At 43.8% G+C, this 19,671-nt stretch overlaps 1 protein-coding gene across 1 annotated transcript; it reads left to right on the top strand.

Moving 5' to 3' along the window:
- The first annotated feature begins 5,800 nt into the window (after positions 1–5,800).
- On the top strand, positions 5,801–16,227 carry LOC311601715 (doublesex- and mab-3-related transcription factor C1-like). Its single transcript, XM_084789411.1, has 7 exons — positions 5,801–5,849; positions 12,626–12,783; positions 13,051–13,106; positions 13,406–13,542; positions 14,389–14,443; positions 14,616–14,745; positions 15,702–16,227. Exons 1-7 carry the CDS (start codon positions 5,827–5,829, stop codon positions 15,812–15,814), a joined length of 672 nt encoding a protein of 223 aa, XP_084645537.1. The 5' UTR covers positions 5,801–5,826; the 3' UTR covers positions 15,815–16,227.
- The last annotated feature ends 3,444 nt before the right edge of the window (positions 16,228–19,671 follow it).

The following is a 19,671-nucleotide window of genomic DNA, read 5'->3' as shown; positions in this document are numbered from 1 at the left end:
GTCTGGAGATGGGGAATTCAGACAAAAACAAGTTTGTCCACTGGTGTCGGTGAGATATCAGCAATTGTAGGAGACAGTGGAGAAGCGAGGAGAGTCTGGGAAGGGATTTGTGTTCATTAGGTGGTTTTGATCCCATCCTTTCTGCTTTCAGGTCTTGCGTGAGTTAGAACAGTGAAGCCTCCCAGCCCATGCTTGAGATACCTTGGGATCCAGCAGCTGGCTCCCCCTCACCTCCTGCACCTTCCTCTTAAGCTTAAGTGCCCAGAGGAGGGGGTGCAGGCTTGTTCAAACAGCAAGTCATTGATAGCCTGTGCGGTTCAGGCCTGAAACAGTTCAATGTGCTTTAGAGGCCTTAGGGCGTTTACTAAGCTTTCAGGCTCTTCATACTGTGGGGTCAGTTCCTTGGCTCATATGCTATGTTCCTTTACCCTCTCCCTTGTCCCCTTGAAAGCTCTTGCTTTTTGGTGTATCTTCTGTGAACAGCATTGCTTAATTTAATAGGGCCAGTCTGTCGGAGGGCTTCTGAGTGGGTTGGTAGGCCAGTGTTTGCATTTGTTTTTAGTTGTGTTTGTACCCAGGCATTACTGTACTTAATACTTGAATGTGGACACAGGAGAAGTTTCCATTCGTGACCAACCTTGTGCATGTGAACAAACAATCAATCATTGGTGGGAGGTACTGCTCAGGTCTTCACTGTAAGTGATTGCACCTTGCGCAATGGTCTCCCCTCTGGGACTCTGATCATGCCACACGTTCCAAGCCATAGCCACTTGGAATGACTCCTTCACGCCTTCAAACACTCTCTCCCAATAGAGACTGTTATACCTTACCAAGCTGGGCTGTCAGCATGGAATTCAGCCTAGGCACCCTCTGGACCACAGCTTCGGTGTGCAGGCCCTGAGGAGCATAATCCCTGAAGATGTCCCGTCTGCATCACAGATGCTTTTCCAGTCCCATCTGACCAGCATCAATTATCTTGGTAAAGCAAAAGCTTCACTTTAGTGGTGCTTTTATTATGTTAAGTGCAGTTCATTCTCCAGCCCCATAGGTGTGTGATGGTCAATATGTGATTTAAGCTACTGAAGTGATTCTTTTACAATTAGGTGCCCTTCTGGTTGGTCCCAATATGCTAAGAATTACAATTTTCCCTTGATGGAATTATTTTTCCTTGATGATTATGACGTGTCTTTCCTCGTAATGGATTTTTCCATGATTATGTTGTGCCTTTCCTCATATCTTTGAATACCTTTTGGTTCGAAGTCTTTTGTTGTCCGATACTAAAATGTCTACACAATCTTGCATCTTGGATCTATTTGCTTGGAATTCCTTTTTTTCATCCTTTAACCTGAGGTGGTATCAATCCTTGGTATTGAGGTATGTTTCTTGGATGCAGCAGAAAGTTGGATCCTTATTTTGCATGCATTCTGATACTCCGTGTCTGTTTTTTGGGTAATTTAGACCACTGATGTTCCAATTTATCAGTGAAAAGTTTTTGTTAATTTCTGTTATGTGGTGGTTTTGGGGGTGGTGGTGGGGGTGGTGTCAGCTCATGCTGATGAGATTGTGGAGCAAATGGAGTACTCACCTGTGGCTAGTGGGAGTGCCAACTTGTGCAGTACCTATGGAAACCAGGGTGGGCATATTAGTGGTCGTGGTTTCTTCTATATGTATTTATGGGTTGTATACGTACTCTATGTGATCTATGAACTTCATAATAAAGAGGCTGTGTTAGCCGTTTGTAAGTTATTTGTACAACCAATACTGTCTACTATTTGGTTCCTCTATGATACAAAATTGTAAATGTCAGTCTATATCCAACACACATGTTCAATGTTTATTTGTTTAGGACTTCCCTGTATACTTGAAGCATGCAAAGTGGAAGATCTTCAGTGCCTTCTCCACTTAAGCTGGGGTGGGGGCGATCGATGTGCTGTATAGCTTGATGGTCCTTGTTTCACATTCTTGTGTTTCTCACCCTAATAACACACAACTTTCATTTCAAGCTGTCTTTGAGAAAGCTCGGTGAGAGGGGGACACATCCACACAGCTATGAGAACCCAGGGATCAAATGCCACAAGCTCTGAGCCATAAGGAGAGCCAACACTTGTACTGGGCCATCCTGGTTCCCAGGATAGGAGAGTAGCAGTGTTATTGGTGAGTGTGCAGAGAATCTCGGGTGAGTGCAGGGTAGCATAGGCTAGTCTCTGCCCCTATGGAGCGGTGACTCTGCAGCTCCGAACAGAGTGGGAGGCAAGAGACAGGTCCATCAAAGCCTAGAGCAGTGGTCCTCTACCTTCCTAATGCCATGACACTTTACTACAATTCTTCATGTTGTGGTGACTCCCAACCATAACATTGTTTCGCTGCCACCCCATAGTTGCAATTTGCTACTGCTGTGATTTGTAATGTAAATATCTGATACACAGGATATCTGACATGCAACCCGGTGGGGCTCTCCTCCCCCAGGTTGGGAATCGGTGGCCTAGAGAGACTGTGATAGGTGACTGTAGCAGGAGGTAAGGTCAGCATCAGAGGCACATCATTTGTTAGACACAGTGTCGGAGTAGCGCTGAGTGGTAGCAGCGAGCATCTTGCGGGCGGTGGGCAGATAGTTCTTCTATGGCCATGGTTGGGGTCAGCCTGTGGAGTGTTGGGCAGAACAGGTGGGTCTGTGCCTGAAGAGTGTTGTGCAGAAAGGACGGGTCTGTGTCTGAGAAGTGGAGCTGATGTGAAGGCTCCTCGTGGGTCAGTCCTCCTCTGCTTCAAGGTTCTTCGTGCAGCTACTCAGTGGAACCACTTTCAACAAATATTTCAATAGATATTCACTGGTTAATCACACACACGTGCGCATGCATGCACACATGCACGCACGCTCGCTTGCACGAGCCATAACCCCTGGGTACACTATTTAGCCACTGGGACTTGAAATGTCCAATCCTCTTAAGGTCGCTGTAGCTGAGTCTTGGATGTGAGGTTCGACTGGGATTGGAGAAGTTATTGCATAGAGCTCTGATTCCCAACCGAATTCGGCTTAGTAATTTTTTTTTTGTCAGCCTGACACAGCTATGGTCATCTGAGAAGAGGAAACCCCAATTGAGGAACTCTTTCCACCTACTGGCATGCGTATTTTCTTGATTAACAATTGATGATGTAGGGTTCAGCCCACTGGGGCACTGCCATCTCTAGGCAGGCAGCCTTGTGTTATGTAAGAAATTAGGCCAAGCATGCCATGGAGCGAGGCAGTAAGCAGCAATTCCCCATGGGCTCTGCGTCAGTCCCAGCCTTGAGTTCTTGCCTGTCTCCAATCAATCTCAGGACCCTAAGCTGAGGGGAGAAACTGCACCTTTCCTCTTCAGCTTGCTTGAGGTAACTGGTGGTATTCAGAGTAATAGGAACCAAGTAGTGCAAAGCCCAAGTTAGAAGACAGAGGACTGGTGAGGAGAGATGCTGCTCAGGCCAGAGATGTGCCACAGAGAAGGGAGTCATCTAAGTCACACTGGGATTAGCTACTTGGTGATGGTTAATCTGCACTGTGGCTCTGACTGCATTTTAGTCAACCAGGAGGCCTATGTCTGGATATGTCTGTCTATGAGGAGGGTTCCAGAACCATTTTCTTGAGGGGAGATGGCTCCCTGTGAGTGTGGACGGTGTCACTGCATGGACTAGGTTCCAGCGTTGAATAAAGAGGAAAAAGAAATACCACTGTCCCCTGCTCCATGTGTTAATTTTTTCCCAGTGGTTGAGTCTCAGTTGCCTGCTCCAGAGAGAGTGAACTCTGCCACACACTCCCCTCCAGGAAGGTTGTACCTTTTATACTGGGAACCTAAATGTATACTTTGTGAGCTATTTTTGAAAACAATGAAAAACATAACCAACACAGTCTCCAACTCTTCTCTGCCTGTGGGTCCCACCTTGTCTCTCCTAGGGGAATAGAAAAAAGGGGCTTAGGACTTGAAATGCTGCTGTCTGCCTGTCCACCACAGCCTCCTCTGAGAGGATACTCCCCTGCTAAACAAGAAAGGACAATGGATTTTCATAGATGGTGCTGCCAAGCTCTTCTCTTTTTCTTCTTCATTCTGTGATTTTGACTTGTACAGGAGACTGTGTTACTATAAATGAGAGCAGTATTTGTGTTTTCTATGACCTGTTTGTGTGTTCTTGTAGGGAAAATACATTTCATTGTTCAATAAAACTGCCTGGAGACTACCCCCTTCCTCTCTGGTAAAGAATCAGCTGTGCCCAGTCCTCCCTTGCAGCCTTACCACGAGGAAACTATGTTGCAGTACCTTCCAAGGACACCCTAAGAAGACAGAAACCACTTATCACAGGGAGAACAACCTTGTGTAGTTGGAGACAAGGTTGTCTCTTGGGGGTCCTCTTTTTTGAGGAGCCGTGGATGCCTGGGTACTGTGAAGACTAAAGCCCTTTTAGGAGGATCCTTACATTCTTTGTGTAGGTGGCCCTCTCCCACCTCCTCATCACCGTGGCTCAAGATGTTCAGCTGTGAAGCCTGCTTAGACTACAAGGGGAGGGAACTTGCAAGTCTCCCCTCCTCACTGTATGGCAGAATGGGGGTCAGAGCTGCCAGCTGTGAGAAGAAACACTCTTGAGTGGAGACTGCATTGCAACAAATGCCCCCGACATAGCAAGCATCATTGCCTCAAGGAGGGCTCATGATTCCCTGTAGAGTACTCAGGAAGATGCTTGCTCTCCTCTCCAAGACACCTTATCCCTTTCACCAAAACACTCTCCAGGCTCTCCTTAAGTTGATGTCAGTATGGAATGTGAAGGAAATATCAGGAAGCCAAAACACTGTAAAGTTTGCCAGTGTTTATTTCAATCTCATCGAGCGAGATTCTTGGGAGAACAGGGACCTGGGTAGCAGAAGGCCTTGCTCACTGTCCATGGCCCCATGTCCAGGGCTCCCGTGATCTCAGCCTCAGCGAGTCTGGCGTCCTCTCCTAAGGAGGAAACAGAGAGACAAGTGGACCCTAAAAGCCCTGTGGGAACTGAGAGGAGGGCTTGGGTGCTGCCTGGGGGAGAGCAAGGGAGACAGCCAGGCTTGCTGTGAGAGATGAGAGAGGGAGGGGCTGGCTCAGAGCCCTCACCTGAAGAAGCTGGACACACGTGCCAGCGTTCTCTGGAAGCGGCCCTTCCAGGATCTTCTTGGAGGAGCAGAGTTGCTGGTCCCTCTTGGCCCATAGCATGCGTTCTCCATGGTGAGAGTAAAGACACCACTTTCCTGGGAGTACCAAGTGTTTCCCCCAGTCTGAGAAAGAGAGTTAAGGCACCAGTCCCATCATGGCTGCTGTCCACTACCCGATTTGTCTACTGTGATGTGCGCCTGCACTGCAGGTAGAGGTGCACAGGAAGGAGAAGAGGGGAGACCTGCCATGAGCAAAGTCCTGCCCACCCTTGGAGGGTGTTCCAGACCCATGGAAATGACACTTGTAGACCCAGAAGAAGGAAAGAATGAGATGAAGACCAAGTTTCCAAGAGCGTGTGCGGTGTCACCAGAGGCACCCTACTCCAGGATTCCTTTTCCCAAATCACCTGAGCTCCCCCCTTTGCTGGGTGCAGAGTGTGGGACCCACCTCTCTATAGCCCTAAACCCCGCCCCTTATGGCTCCAACCTATTGTCTGTGCCTATGGCTCCTCCCTGCTTGAGGCCAGTACACTGTGCTCAACCAGTGGATACATTTCTGGAGTGTGGCCTGCTTCCCAACTCCCGCCCCTCGGAACTCTCTTTCTTTCTTGGCTTGGCTTTTCTTCTTCACTCTGTGCAGGGAAGCAGCCTGATCGCAAGTTCTGCTGTCTGAAGTAAAAATGCAGAGGTCTTCGGTCTCTCGGTGAGTGCCCGTTCGGCAGGGTTTCCACACACAAAACTGCTCAGGAGTCCTGCCTGCGGTCACCCCATTTGGTTAGGACTACCGTGTTTCTCGTGGCTCTCAGGAGGCTCAGCTTCCATATGATTCCTCGAGTACATGCTGGGCATGGCGCCCTGAGGCCTGGAGGACAGGTCACCAGCTTTCCTCTGAGGGGTTTGCGCTCCGCAGGTCTGCACATACCTGCTCCTGTGTGTCTGCTTCCAGTGGTTGATGCCAAGTACTTTGGGGCCTCGGAGCTTCTTCAGTGTATACGACAGTCGCAGGGGTCCAGACATAGGATTTCCAGTTTAGTAGTTTACACTTAGATCTGTGCTTCGTTTTCAGTTACCTCTTTTGTGAGACATTGGAGCCCATTAAGAGTTGTTTGCTTGAATTTTTTTTCCTTGAGGGCATCAGAGAGCCTTTGTAGTGTTTTCTGTGGCCTTTTTTTGAATTCACTGGTTTGTATGCCTTGTCCTAACGTGACCTCAGGATGTGGTGCTTACCACCATGTTGTATGATAATAATGTATTTCTGGAATCCTCCTCCAAATGTCGTTAGCCGTTTTGGGTCCTATGCATTGTGGTGTGTAGCTCTGAGCAATAACTTTTCCTTTTGTTGGTGATTACAGTGAGTGAAATTCCTGACATTTTCGTGTTTTGATCTAAAAGCTTAGTACTTTTATTTCAATTTTCCACAGCAAGATTTTCATGGTTTTCTTTAACCAAGTCTTTCAGTGGTTGAGCCAATATTCTCAACAGACATTTCATGTATTTTACTGTTATTGAAAACTGTTATTAAAGCACTTTGAGAATAAAGTTAAGCGAATTTTAGTGGGCCTGTGTATCACATTTTTTCCTATTCATAACCTTTTACATATTTCTAACATTCAGGGGATGACATCTCTCTAGAGTATGGAGGATTTCCTATATCAACTATTATGGTCACTTTTAAAAGGAAGATAATCCAGTGATGTTTTATGTTCAGTGGATTGCAATTAACTAGCAAATCCTAATTGGTCTAAGTACAGAATCAAGTGTCTGTGGAGTGTTCAGCCATAATTGGGATATCCGTATCATATGCCCTACTCTCACCCCGCAAAAAACTCAAGGTCCTGTGTGAAAGAAGAGGCAGGAAGATTGTGAGACCTAAAAGTCAGGCAAGACTAGGATAAAACAGTGTCTTCTGCTTATAACAGGACCACTGTACTTTTGAACCCATAGCACATAACCTACACAGTATCAAGCCAGTCAATAATCTAGTATGGTTGAGATAGGAGACATGAGTGTCCACACTTAACCGAGGAGTTATGGACAGCTGATAACTTTTGGGCTTAGGGAGAATCTCTTTTTCTCTGAAGGCCTGGCTCTGGTGGTCAGCCATGCTCCTACAAATGGCCCTACATACAAGAGTGAAAATTCATTTTGGTAGATTATTGAAGAATAACAAAGAGAACAGAAAAATTCGATGAGGTAGGAAGGTGGGGTGGACCTATGAAGAGTCAGGAAGGCGTGGGGTTGTGAATAAGTTAAAAATGCATTGCATCATTTTTGATGGGGGTGGGGCATGAGTCTGGGAAGAGCTAAGGGGTGGAGTGAGGGAGAATATGATCAAAATAAATTGTATGTGTGTATGATATTCTCAAAGAATTAAAAGAAATATCATTAAAGTATATAGGTAAAGGACAGGCTTTTACTTCTCCTTTCAATCTCTATGCCTTTTATTTACTTTGAGGCCTTGCCTTTTTGAGCCAGATATAGCCTAAAGTTTAATATATGCATATGGATAGAATCTATATAGAGAGACATTCTGGCTCATTTCTGAATTTTTATAGGAATATTCTGCCTTTTCAATATCACATGCTTTCTCTCATACACTCAATCTAATTCGTGTATATATGTACATAGATATGCAAACATCAAAGTAGAAGGAACAACATTTAGGGAGAGAAGAGAAACTAAAGGGTAGTGGAAGCAAGAGAATAATAAAGGAAAATAAAATAAATATGAATATTACATTTTCTCATGTGTAGAGTATACATTCAATTGTGTGTGTGTGTGTGTGTGTGTGTGTGTGTGTGTGTGTGTGTAAAGCAAGTAAGTAAAGAGGAACTATTTGAGGGGAAGAAGAAGAGGACTGGGTGGAAGATGAGTAATGGAAGGCAATGGGGATATATATACACAAGTAAAGTGCAGTAAGAAACATGTGTGAAAATGTCATAACTAATCCATCACTTTTAATGCTAAATGAAATTATAAAAGTAATATTAAGACTATAAATATTAATGAAAAGAATTAATTTTTCATTAGTAAGTATTTTTCTAGCAGTCAATTTTTTTGTAGATGTAATTTATTGGATTAAATATATGTCCTTGTGCTCCTACACTGTCAAATTTTTAATTTTATATTCATCATAGGTGAGCTTTTATGTTGTGAAATGCTGCTCTTAATTTATTTATTTATTTATTTATTTATTTATTTATTTATTTATTGTTTTTTTGAGACAGGTTTTCACAGCGATCCACCTGCCCCAGCATCCCGAGTGCTGGGATTTAAGGCATGTGCTACCACGCCTGGCTGTTCTTTTCTTTTATTACACTAATATGGCAACATCCATTGGTGAATTTTTTGGATAAGTTCTCACTGCAGTGCAAGCTGGCCTGGGATGTACTATGTTGCCAAGGCTGGCTTCAATCATGTTAAAATCTAATTTTCAGAACTTTCTAAATACTAGCATTATAGGGTTGTGCCACTAGACCAAGATTTATTATTGACGTTTAAATTGAAATTTTTTTCATTCCTAGGATAAACTTTTTGATGTTGGATATTTTTCATACCTTCCTGGAATCAAATTGCTAAAATTTCATGAGACAGGTTGGCATCTCTGTTCATGAGGACTCCTGGCTAGTAATTCTTCCTGTAGCATCTTTTATTTTTCATAAAAGTAATGCTGAACTCATTAAATAAATGAGGAAGTGTTTTTTCTTTACTTTCTACAAAATCTCTTTTTTGTCTTTATTTTTTACTTTTTTATTAATTAATTCATATTACATCTCAATAGTTATCATATCCCTTGTATCCTCCCTTTCCTCCCCCCCTTCTGCTTTCCCTCTACTCCCCTCCCCTATGCATGTGACTGGGGGGGGACCTCCTCCCCCTGCATATGCTCATAGGGTATCAAGTCTCTTCTTGGTAGCCTGTTATCCTTCCTCTGAGTGCCACCAGGCCTCCCCATCCAGGGGACGTGGTCTAATATGGGGCACCAGAGTTCCTGTGAAAGTCAATCCTCACTCTCCACTCAACTGTGGAGAATGTCCTGTCCATTGGCTAGATCTGGGTAAGAGTGTGAATTACTGCATGTATTGTCCTTGCCTGGTGCCATAGTTTGAGCAGGACCCCTGGGCCCAGATCCGCCCATTATAATGTCCTTCTTGTAGGTTTCTAGGACCCTCTGGATCCTTCTATTTCCCCATTCTTCCATACTTCTCTCACCTAAAGTCCCAATAGGATGTCCTCCCCTCTGTCCCACTTTCCTGATAAGTGAAGACATTCATGGGACATGCTTCTTGGGCTAGTGTTCAGATATAAGTGCATATATACCATTTGATTCTTTCTGCTTCTGCATTAACTCACTCATTATGATCATTTCTAGTTCAATCCATTTGTCCACAAATTTCAGAATTCCTTGTTTTTAATAGTTGAGTAGTATTCCATATTGTAAATGTACCACAGTTTCTTTATCCATTCTTCTACTGAGGGACACTTAGGCTGTTTCCATATTCTGGCTATTATGAGTAAGGCTGCTATGAACATGGTTGAGCAAATGTCCTTGTTGTGTTCTGGAGCATCTTCTGGGTATATTCCAAGGAGTGAAATAGCTGGGTCTTGAGGAAGCCTTATTCTCAATTTTCTGAGATAGTGCCAGATAGATTTCCAAAGTGGCTGTACTAGTTTGCATTCTTACTAGCAGTGAAGGAGTGTTCCTCTCTCCCCACGTCCTTGCCAGCATGTGGTGTCACTTGAATTTTTGATCTTTGCTATTCTGATGGGTGTAAGATGGAATCTCAGAGTTGTTTTGATTTATATTTCCCTGATGACTAAGGAGGTTGAGCATTTCTTTAAGTGTTTCTCAGACATTCGATATTCCACTGTTGAGAATTCTCTGTTTAGTTCTGAGCCCCATTTCTCAACTGGGTTATTTGGTTTGGTGGTGTTTAATTTCTTGAGTTCTTTGTATATTTTGGATAGTAGAACTTTGTCAGATGTAGGGTTGGTGAAGTTCTTTTCCCAGTCTGTAGGCTGTCACTTTGTTCTGTTGACAGTGTCTCCTGCCTTACAGAAGCTTCTCAGCACCATGAGGTCCCATTTATTAATTGTTGACCTTAATTCCTGGGTTGTTGGTGTTCTGTTCAGGAAGTTGTCTCCTGTGTCAAAGTGTTTCAGGCTCTTCCCACTTTTTCTTCTAACTGACTTGTGTCTGGTATTTTGTGTTTTTATTATTATGTGGCAGGAAGATTTTCTTTTTGGTCTATTCTATTTGGTGTACCTTAGGCCTCTTGTATGTTCATATGCATCTCCTTTTTCAGATTTGGAAACTTTTCTTCTATGATTTTATTGAAGATATTTGCTGGGCCATGGAGTCAGGCATCTTCTCTTTCCTCAATGCCTATTATTCTCAGGTTTTGTCTCTTTTGGTGTCCTTGATTTCTTGGATGTTCTGTGTCAGAAACTTTTCTGATTTAGCATTTTCTTTGATGGTTGTTTGGAGTTCTATAATTGTATCTTCAAGTCCTGAAATTCGTACCTCCATTTCGTGGATTCTGTTAGAGAAGGTCATCTCTTTGTTGGTTGCTTTCTTCTCTAAGTCCTCTCGGTCACATTTTTCTTCTGTGTGTTCCCTTTTTATAGATTCCATTTTCATCTTCAGATCTTGAAGCATTTTATTGATTTCCTTCATCTGTCTGTTTGTATTTTCCTGAAATTCTTCCAGTGCTTCTCTATATGTCTCTTTTATGTCTTCAACTTGCTTGGTTGCATCCTCCTGCAGTTGTTTATGCATTTCATTCATTTCTTCCATTATCATCTTCCTTATTAAGGATTTGAAGTTGTTTTCTTGTATTTTGATTGTGTTTGGGTCCTCAGGGGTGTTTTCTTTGGGATAGCTGGGATCTGGAGATGCCAAACTGTTTTGGTTTTTGTTTATGTTCTTACACTGTCCTTTAGTCATTTTGCTGTTTCTGTCGGTGGAATGTGGCTTCTGGTGCCCTTCACTGGTTGTTGAGAGTGGATAATTGGTGAATGATTATAGGTTGCTGCTCTTGCCTATGGGCATCAGGGAGTTTTTCCCTGGAACACGCAGTTGACTTAGTTTCCACTCCTGGAGACTTTGCTCTACACCTTAGGCTTTGGGCTGGTTCAGCAGAGGTAGGTTTCTGACTGGTCCCTTTCATGTTAGTGGTGTGATTCAGGCCAGCTGTTATGGCATCTCAGATCGAGGCTGCTGAGCTCTGGCTGGACAAGTTGCTCCCAGTTGCCTGCACTTCCTGCAGTCCTGTAGTCAAGACCTTACCCGGATCAGACCCACTGAGATATTACTGCCTTTTAGAACAGCGTATAGACACCTCACGGGTATTCAGCCTCTCCCAAGATTGTGGGAGATCCTGCTGGAGCTGTGTGAAGTGCCCAAGCTGTGTTCTAACTGCTCAGATCTGCAGGCTCAGTACCCTGATTCCAGCTCCAATTTGGGCCTGTTCCACCCAACGGGTTGTGCGTGCTCTCACTGAGCTAGGTGGACCCAGCCCCATGGGAGATCCTGCTGGGGCTGCGTGAAGTGTCCAAGCTGGGTTCTTAGTGCTTGGATCTGCAGGATCTGTCCCCTGCACTCTGCCCCAATGTGGGCCTGTTTGGCCCCTTGGGCTGTGCTCTGCTCACTCTGAGCTAGGTGGACCCAGTCACTCAGTACCCGGCATTCAGCTCTAATTTGGGCCCTTTCTGCCCCACAGGCCGAGTGCGCTCTCTCTGAGCTAGTTGGACCAGTTGCCTGTGTTTCCACATGGCCTAGAGTCCTCGGCAAATTTGCGTGGGGCAGGTGGATGGGGCCAAGGGCAGTTTTCCCTGTTTCCCTGTGACTTCCACAGGTCAGAGGTTCCAGCACCAACCCACACACTGAATTCAGGCTTTATCTGCCACCTGTAGCCTACAGGTGAGTTCCGTTCAAGCATCTGGAGAGTGGATTCGGGACCTCTGTGGTCTGTTGCTTGACCCAGGGCCAGGACTGCTGGTGGTCTGCTCTGTGCAGGATCCCACTCACCTAAAGTTCTGTATATTTAGCAATCTGTGGCTCCATTCAAGTCCCTGGTTTCCGTGTAGTAGATCAGATATAGTGCTTGCTGGGCACCGCCATCTTGGACAGGACCTACAAAATCTCTTTTCAGATTGCTATAGCTTTTTGTCCAATTGGTCAGGAATAAAACCAGCTATGCATGAGACCTGTGTGATATTGCATTTCAGTGAGACAAGATATGGCAACTGGTGCAACTTGAAAGATTCAACTTAGTTTGAATAGGGCAGCTGTTACAGCCGTGACATCACAGTCTAAGTAAGGTGACAAAATCACTTCTGCTTTTTCAAGTCTTTGGAATGTCAACATTGTGCCTTTTTTCCTGTGTATAGTGTCTGGGAAAGGAAATGATCAGGTTTCTTCTACATGGACGTAACATTAAGTCTTCAATCTGCCCTCCCCCCCCCCCCCCATTTTAGGAAGACACCTAAGGCCTTTTCTGCTGTGAGTGCCTCCAAGAAGGATCAGGGCACACAGGTAAAGAGACGCCTGTTTGAGAGACTGAGAAGGATTATGGCTGCTGCCCCTAAATCGCACATGCATGTCAAGAAACTGACTGTGGAAGAAGCAGTTCGCAGTAAGTGTCTTTTACTAGATAGGGTGCCTGAACTGGGGGAGGGGAGCATGAGTTGTTCTGCCACCAGTCCATCACCGACTTGCAGTATGACTTTCCCCAAGAATGCTCTGGTGTGTGAAAAAAAAAAAAGGTCAGTGTCAGGTCCCAAGTGTTTACTACGCACCAGGGAGCTAAAAAGATCAGTAACAGCATAACGGGTGTGCGATATTCCTGAGAAAGCATGGCAGGGGATGAAGTATCAACCCAAATGTGACTCTTATTTTACAGCTGGAAAGAATGCTGTGCATCAGCTCCAGGCCCAGGTTGGCACAGCACCCCAGGAGGTAAGGAAAGGCTATTGCCAAAGGGGGATTCCACCCTCAGCCATTGTGCAGACCCTTTCTCCCTCATCCCAAAGATAGTTTCCAACCCTGGAGCGGCTCCTCTTGTATCACTGGAGGATTCACTTCTCCCTGGACATCAGGGTTCACGGATCAAAGTAAAAAGTAAAGTTGTATAGTCTTCAAGGTTTCCACAGCTCTGCAGTCCGTGTTCTTATTTTCATCCAAAAGTACGCTCCTCCTTTAATCTCTTCATGGGCATCTGTGTGTCTGATTCTTAGCTATGCTTTCTGTCCCTTCAGGAGAGCTGCCAAGGGCCTGTCCTGCTGAGTCAGGCCCCAGAAACAACATCTGTGCCATATACCCCGGAGACCATGGGGCAACATCTGACGGTGTCCCTTTCTGGGGAGCCCCATGGGCCCTCTGCCATGCCAAGCATGTGAGTAGAACAAGGAAGACAGAGTGTACCATGTTTCCAGGTTTCCAACTTTGTGCCTAGTACCATGAGAGGTAGAATCAGGAGGATGACAATAGGAAGATGGAGGTGACAGAGTAGAGGAAGGAGAAGGCAGCACCTCAGTCAGAGAGGCAAGAGAGAACACTGTCAGATTTGACCCTTTCTATTCATGAGAGTCTGGGCAAGTGACTATATTTTTCCAAGCCTGTGTTTCCCAACAAGTGTACTGGTAAACATAGGTTATATCCATAGCATTAAAAGGAGGACTAATACAAGGTCTACCATGTAGGAGACCCTCAAAAGTGTTGACAATGTTATTGCTTTTTGAGAGACAGAGAAAGAAGGTCCTCTTGAAATCTGAGAGCACTATAAGGAGGACCACCGGGACCAGGGGAGTCTCTAGAGGCCAACAGAAAAAATTTCCTAGAGGTGATCCTGCATTGTGTTTCCTGACCAGAGGTGATTGGGTAAAATGGAGGCAATATGTAGCCATTAAAAAGAGATGGTTCTTACATACCTTCAGCAACTTTTAGACTACGACATAAATATTGTGATTCATTATCATCTTCACTGTAGGCCCGGGAGGAAAAAGCCAGTACAAATTATTGTCTCAGAGATGCAGGTAAAAAGAGACAGAAAGGAAAAAACAAGAGACAGAAAGGAAAATGAGTTAACCAATATAAAGGTCTTGCCCAAAGCACAAGGATAAGTATCCATGTACTCATTTGGATTCCCAGATCTCAGTGTTGCAAGTCCCTGCTACTCTATACTGGTAGTATATTTCCATGAAAACTTTCAATTCCCTGCCCCCTCCTCTTCTACTTCCAGGTTCCCAAGCCTGATTCTTCAGCCCACCACTGATACTATGCTACTGCAGCCACAGGTCCTGGCAAACACATGGGATTCAGAACAATGGGAGGCAACAAGCTTTTTTGAGCGGAGGTGGGAGTGGGTGGGAGCAGCCGGGAGAAACTGGGAGCTTACAGGGATACTCATCAGAGGGGAGAACAGGTATTATTTCCCTAGTCTTCATTCTCCCACCCTTTCTTCTGCAGGGCCCCAGTGCCTCCAACCAGGCTTCAGTTTCTGCTGCCTTAGAGTGGCAGGAGATGCTGGAGGCTGCTGAAGCTCTGCTGGCTCTGAAAAATTCTTCTCAGACGCGTCACCAGCCTTGTGGCATGCCAGGTATGTAGGGATATTTGGGAGGCAAGAATCTGTGTGGTGAGCTATTAGTAGCTGGGAACCCAGAGTTGGTGGTTTTAACCACTTTAGAACCAAGCACCCGAGTTCCTAAAGCTGACTTCAGAGACAGTGCCTAAGAACTACTGGGTGAAGCTTTATGTTGCTGAATGTTTTTGCTGAATAACAAATGGCCAGTGCCCTGACATCAAAAGTCATGTAGACTGAGGTCCTCGGGGTAGCCACATCTTGCTCCAGGGAAGGCAGTGTATCAAGTAGAAATATTAGAAGGGGATATAGTGGTTCCCAGTGCATGGTTGTGCCCCAGTCCACTGGAGACTGAGGAGCACTGGAAGGACAGGCACAGGGGATAAAGGGTTGGAAATGGAGATCAGGATTCTGTCTTCAGGCATTTCTCATGTAGGTAAGGAGCCTGGGCTGCCTTCTAAATTTTACCAGTGAGTTTCAGTGGCTCACTCAGACTGCAAGGGCTTCATGAGCCCAGGGGAGTATTACATGGCTGAGGAAGCTGAGATGAAAGTTTGGTGGGCACTGATGAGACAAAAAATACCAACAAAGACTGGTTTATGCTTGGGAAGCCACTCTTGGTGGACATGCTGAAACAAGTGGCAACTAATCAAGCTGCAAAGATTACCACTGAGGTCTAGAAGAGTAGGTGATGTCAGCTGGGCCATCAAATCTGTGGGATGAGGAGATTGATAATTTCCTTGACTCAGTGACAATCATATCTAGACACCCCATGTTTGACCAAAAGGGATTGTTGGCTATGACTGAGGCATGGTAGAGTTAAGACCAGAGATAAGACATTCTGATGGGCATGTGCATACTCCTGGTCTCATTGACAAATCAGAGATTTTGTGAGACACAACAAAAGTGAGGAGAGAGCTCAGCAGAGGATCATAGATGTGATTTGTCTCTGGCCTCTGGCTTTCTGTCTTCAGGTCCTGCTGGAGAGAGGGGACTGCAGCTGGCCAGCCCCTCTATGCCACCACGGCCTGCCAGCTCTGGTTCGCTGCCTTCTGGACATCTGGATTGCATGTCCCTCTTGACCTAAGAACCCAGACTGTGAGGCCTCGCTAGACCACTGCCTGTTTGATTCCTATTTCTGAACTTGCAAAATGGCTCCTGTCCAAAGTGCTTAATGTGTTTTTAAAGCATTCAGGTATTTTATAAGCTTTCAGATCCTTTTTATGATGTAGGGCAATTACTTGGCTGTCCTATGTTCTTTACCCCCATCCCTTATTTCTTTGGAAGCTGGGGCTTTTTATGTGTCTTATAAAATGCTTTGTGCAATCTAATGTGATCAATCAATCAGTGGGGTTCTGAGTGGTATCAAATGCCAGTGTTTTCCTTTGTGTGCAATCACACACATACCTGTGCACTACTGTACTTATACGTGCATGTGGAAACATGAAGATTTTCACATTGCATCTAGATCTGTGTGTTACTAAAAATAAATAATTTTGTAAGGCATTAAGAAGTATGTTTTTTAAATTAAGCACCACGTGTTACATATGAAGGGAGACTACTTTGTTAACCAGTTATCTAAAAATTCTACTAAAGCCTAGAGCAAGAAGTTAAAAAGAGCAAACATGAGTCAAAATGTCTTTCAGAACTGCACAGCCCCTTTATTTGCTACCGAAGCCAACATTATGCAATATTCAGTGGGCTCCTTCATCCCTGAATGATGTTCTGTGTCCTCTATTAATTTTCAAACTCAATGCAGAAATAGAGACCCTACCAGACAGAAATCTCAACTGGACTTTGTTGGATGCACTCATTCGCCCCCATTCCCCTCCATGCCTCTTCTCATTTCATTGCACATTATGGAGGATATCTATGCCTGCTGTTCCCTTTTTTCCTAATGCTCTCTTAAACAGAATTCTGATATTTTCCATCTGGTGGCTGAAAGGTCAACATACAAAATCAGTTAGGATATGGAGCAAGACTGGAAAACACCTCACTTTTCTTCTTCTACTCCCTTGACCTGGATAAATGGCCCTAAGTCCATCCTTCCCCAGTGACAGTTGGTTAAGGTCAAGTATTCCTGAGGGAGGATGTGAGAGAGTGCCAAGGTCCTGCTATACATGTTATGCATGCTCACAATATGTTGGTCCCATAGCTGAGTTATTCCTTCTGGATTGGATAGGTACCACTAGGCAATGGTTCCCATCCTGAATGCTCAGAGATATGGTGCATGCAATTCTTGTATGATTACTTTTAACCTTTATCTGCATTTAACTCTTTTTGTGTATTTGTTTTTGGAGGCAGGGTTTCCCCATATAGCCTTGACTGTCCTCGACTCACTCTGTAGACCAGGCTGGCCTCGAACTCACAGTGATCTACCTGCCTCTGCCTCCCAAGGCTGCATTTAACTTTCTATTTGAAATCCAATTGAAATTTATATTCAGATAAAGTGTGAAGAAGACATCCAGTCATACAAACACTATATGTTAAGCATTATCCAAAGTAGGTAGAATTCATATCATAATGGTCAAGAATACATGGTCTCTAAGGCCTGTTAGAAGTGTGGAAGTCAGTGAAGAAAGCATAGCATGGGTGCCATGATAAAAAACAAGAAAGAATTCTAGTCATGGGCGTAGGAAAATTCTCAAGCATGTATCTCTAAGCCCCATCTCTTCTATTCCAAAAGTAGAACAACCAGAAAAATCTGGAACACTTAGCCCCTGTACTGGGATTGGCATGGTTGACTGGCCAATGGAGTCAATGTTCTGGGTTATTTAGCAGCAACACGACAAACTAGTTTCTATCTTGCCAGACTTGGAAGTGTGAAGGAAGTTGATTGGCAGTTGGAAGCCCCTCACAATAGGGGCCAGCAGCATATAAGTGCTGCAGGTCTAAATGCAGGCACTTTGGAAATAAGAAACTAGTAAACATTATGCAGGTGACTGAACCTCTGGCCCACTGGCAATGGTCTTCCTGTACACCAAGGCAGTGTGCAATCTTGGAAAAGTGTTCTCTATAAACTCTCAAATCCTAACAAAACACACACACACACACACACACACACACACACACACACACACACACACACACACACATATATATATATATATAAAAGTGTTCTCTATAAACTCTCAAATCCTAACAAAACACACACACACACACACACACACACACACACACACACACACATATATATATATATATATATATATATATATATATATATTCAAGGATGAAACAATTACAAAAACATAATGTGGAATCTACACCCAGGGTCAGGAGGGACCTCCTGAATGATATTAAAAAATCATCATATCTGTATTTGATAAGTTAAAAGAGAACACAGAGGGTTAAAACAGTGTCCAAAAAAGAAACAAAAAGTGCATAGAGAAGTCAGATCTGGAGGAATCACATCTGATGTTTTAAATTTTTATTTCATTAGGTTATTGTATTTTATGTGTCAGTGTTCTGTCTGCGTGTATGTATATATTCTACACCCATAATTAATGCTTGTGGAGCTTCAGAAGATGGTATGGGATCCCCTGGAGCTGGAGTTCCAGATGTTTGCGAACCACCATGTGAGTGCTGGGAATTTAATGCAAGTCCCCTGCAAGAACAATAAGTGCCTTCTCTCCAGTCCTTACACTTTGTTATTTACACCACATTATAAAGCTCCAATTATCACAGTATTCTGGTATATGTGTACATAAAGACAAACACTCTAGGAGAAAACTATACTGTACAGAAATAAATTCTCATCCATGTGGTCAAATGACTTTTGACAAGGGTGCCAAGGCCTTTGGATGGAGACGTCAATTCCCCAAAAAGACACATTGGAAAGGCACATGGAAAGAATGCACTTGGCAATCACATCATTTAAAAGTTACCTAAAAAGAATTAAGAAGGCACAAAAAGGAAATAAAGAGTTGCTGAATTTAAATTTGTCTGCCTTTTCTAAGAACAAGATGCATGTGAAATATTACTGCTGTTTTATACCAGGCCTTCTCTGATTATAGAAGCCATAGATTTGAAAATAATTTAATCTGTGATCAATTGTGATTGAAATAACCTGCTTTAGAATAGTATGATATTGACATAACAGTACAGCAACTCTCCAAATCTGTGTAACAATTGTATCAAATATGGTATCAGTCAAATATGGTATTCACACATATCCATGTATGGTTACTGATCACTTTGTCAACACATGGAGAAACATTTGAATGATTAATATATTACCTGGTCAAGTCAAGCAGTACAAATCCATATGAGATACATAGCACCAACACATGTGTGTTAATATCTATAATGGTAAGAAATGCACTTTCCAGAAGAACACATACAAACAAAACACTAGAAATGTAAGTCCTGGCACACTTAAATACCTGTTGAAGGAGTGGTTTAATATAAGGAATCAATGTATAACTAAAAGAAAGGATTGAGTTATACTATTTGAATATAACCTTGTGAAGCATATAAATGATTGGTTTTAAATCAGTTCTCCAATTTTGATGCCATGGAATCTAAAAAAGCAGAAAACAGAAAAATATAGAATTGGAACTTTCACTGATCATCAGCTGATCATATAAGAGGTCATATTTCCCACTGAGACTACCCACACATACTCACTGGTAAAAATGACAGGTAGGGAAAACCTCCCAGTTAAAGATCCTGAGAGGTAAGCAGTTGGATATCAGGCTCATACTAGGAATTTGATAAAGTTGAATACCTTTTAGCACTTCATGGACCCTCTTGTGGCCAACAAGCAAAAGGATCCTGAGCCTTCCTGTGCTCTACTATACAGCAAGGAGCAGGAAGGGACACAGCCCATTCCCTGAAACAACACTGGGGATCTCAGAAGATCTTTTTTTTCTTTCTTTTTTTCCAAGATATATATTATTTTATTAATTTGTTCTTGTTACATCTCAATGGTTATCCCATCCC

The sequence above is a fragment of the Acomys minous genome (assembly GCF_964271855.1).
Source record: "Acomys minous genome assembly, chromosome: 7".
Lineage (NCBI taxonomy): Eukaryota > Metazoa > Chordata > Mammalia > Rodentia > Muridae > Acomys > Acomys minous.
The sequence above is the reverse complement of the archived record's forward strand: the minus strand, read 5'-3'. Positions and strand labels throughout refer to the sequence as shown.

What these genes read in the sequence shown, in the direction of transcription:
- LOC311601715 (XM_084789411.1), top strand. Translation starts at nt 5,827, where the DNA reads ATGCAGAGGTCTTCGGTCTCTCG. An exon ending in TGTGGAAGAAGCAGTTCGCA is followed by an intron (nt 12,784 to 13,050) that starts GTAAGTGTCTTT and finishes CTTATTTTACAG; the next exon opens with CTGGAAAGAATGCTGTGCAT. An exon ending in CCCTCTGCCATGCCAAGCAT is followed by an intron (nt 13,543 to 14,388) that starts GTGAGTAGAACA and finishes TTCTACTTCCAG; the next exon opens with GTTCCCAAGCCTGATTCTTC.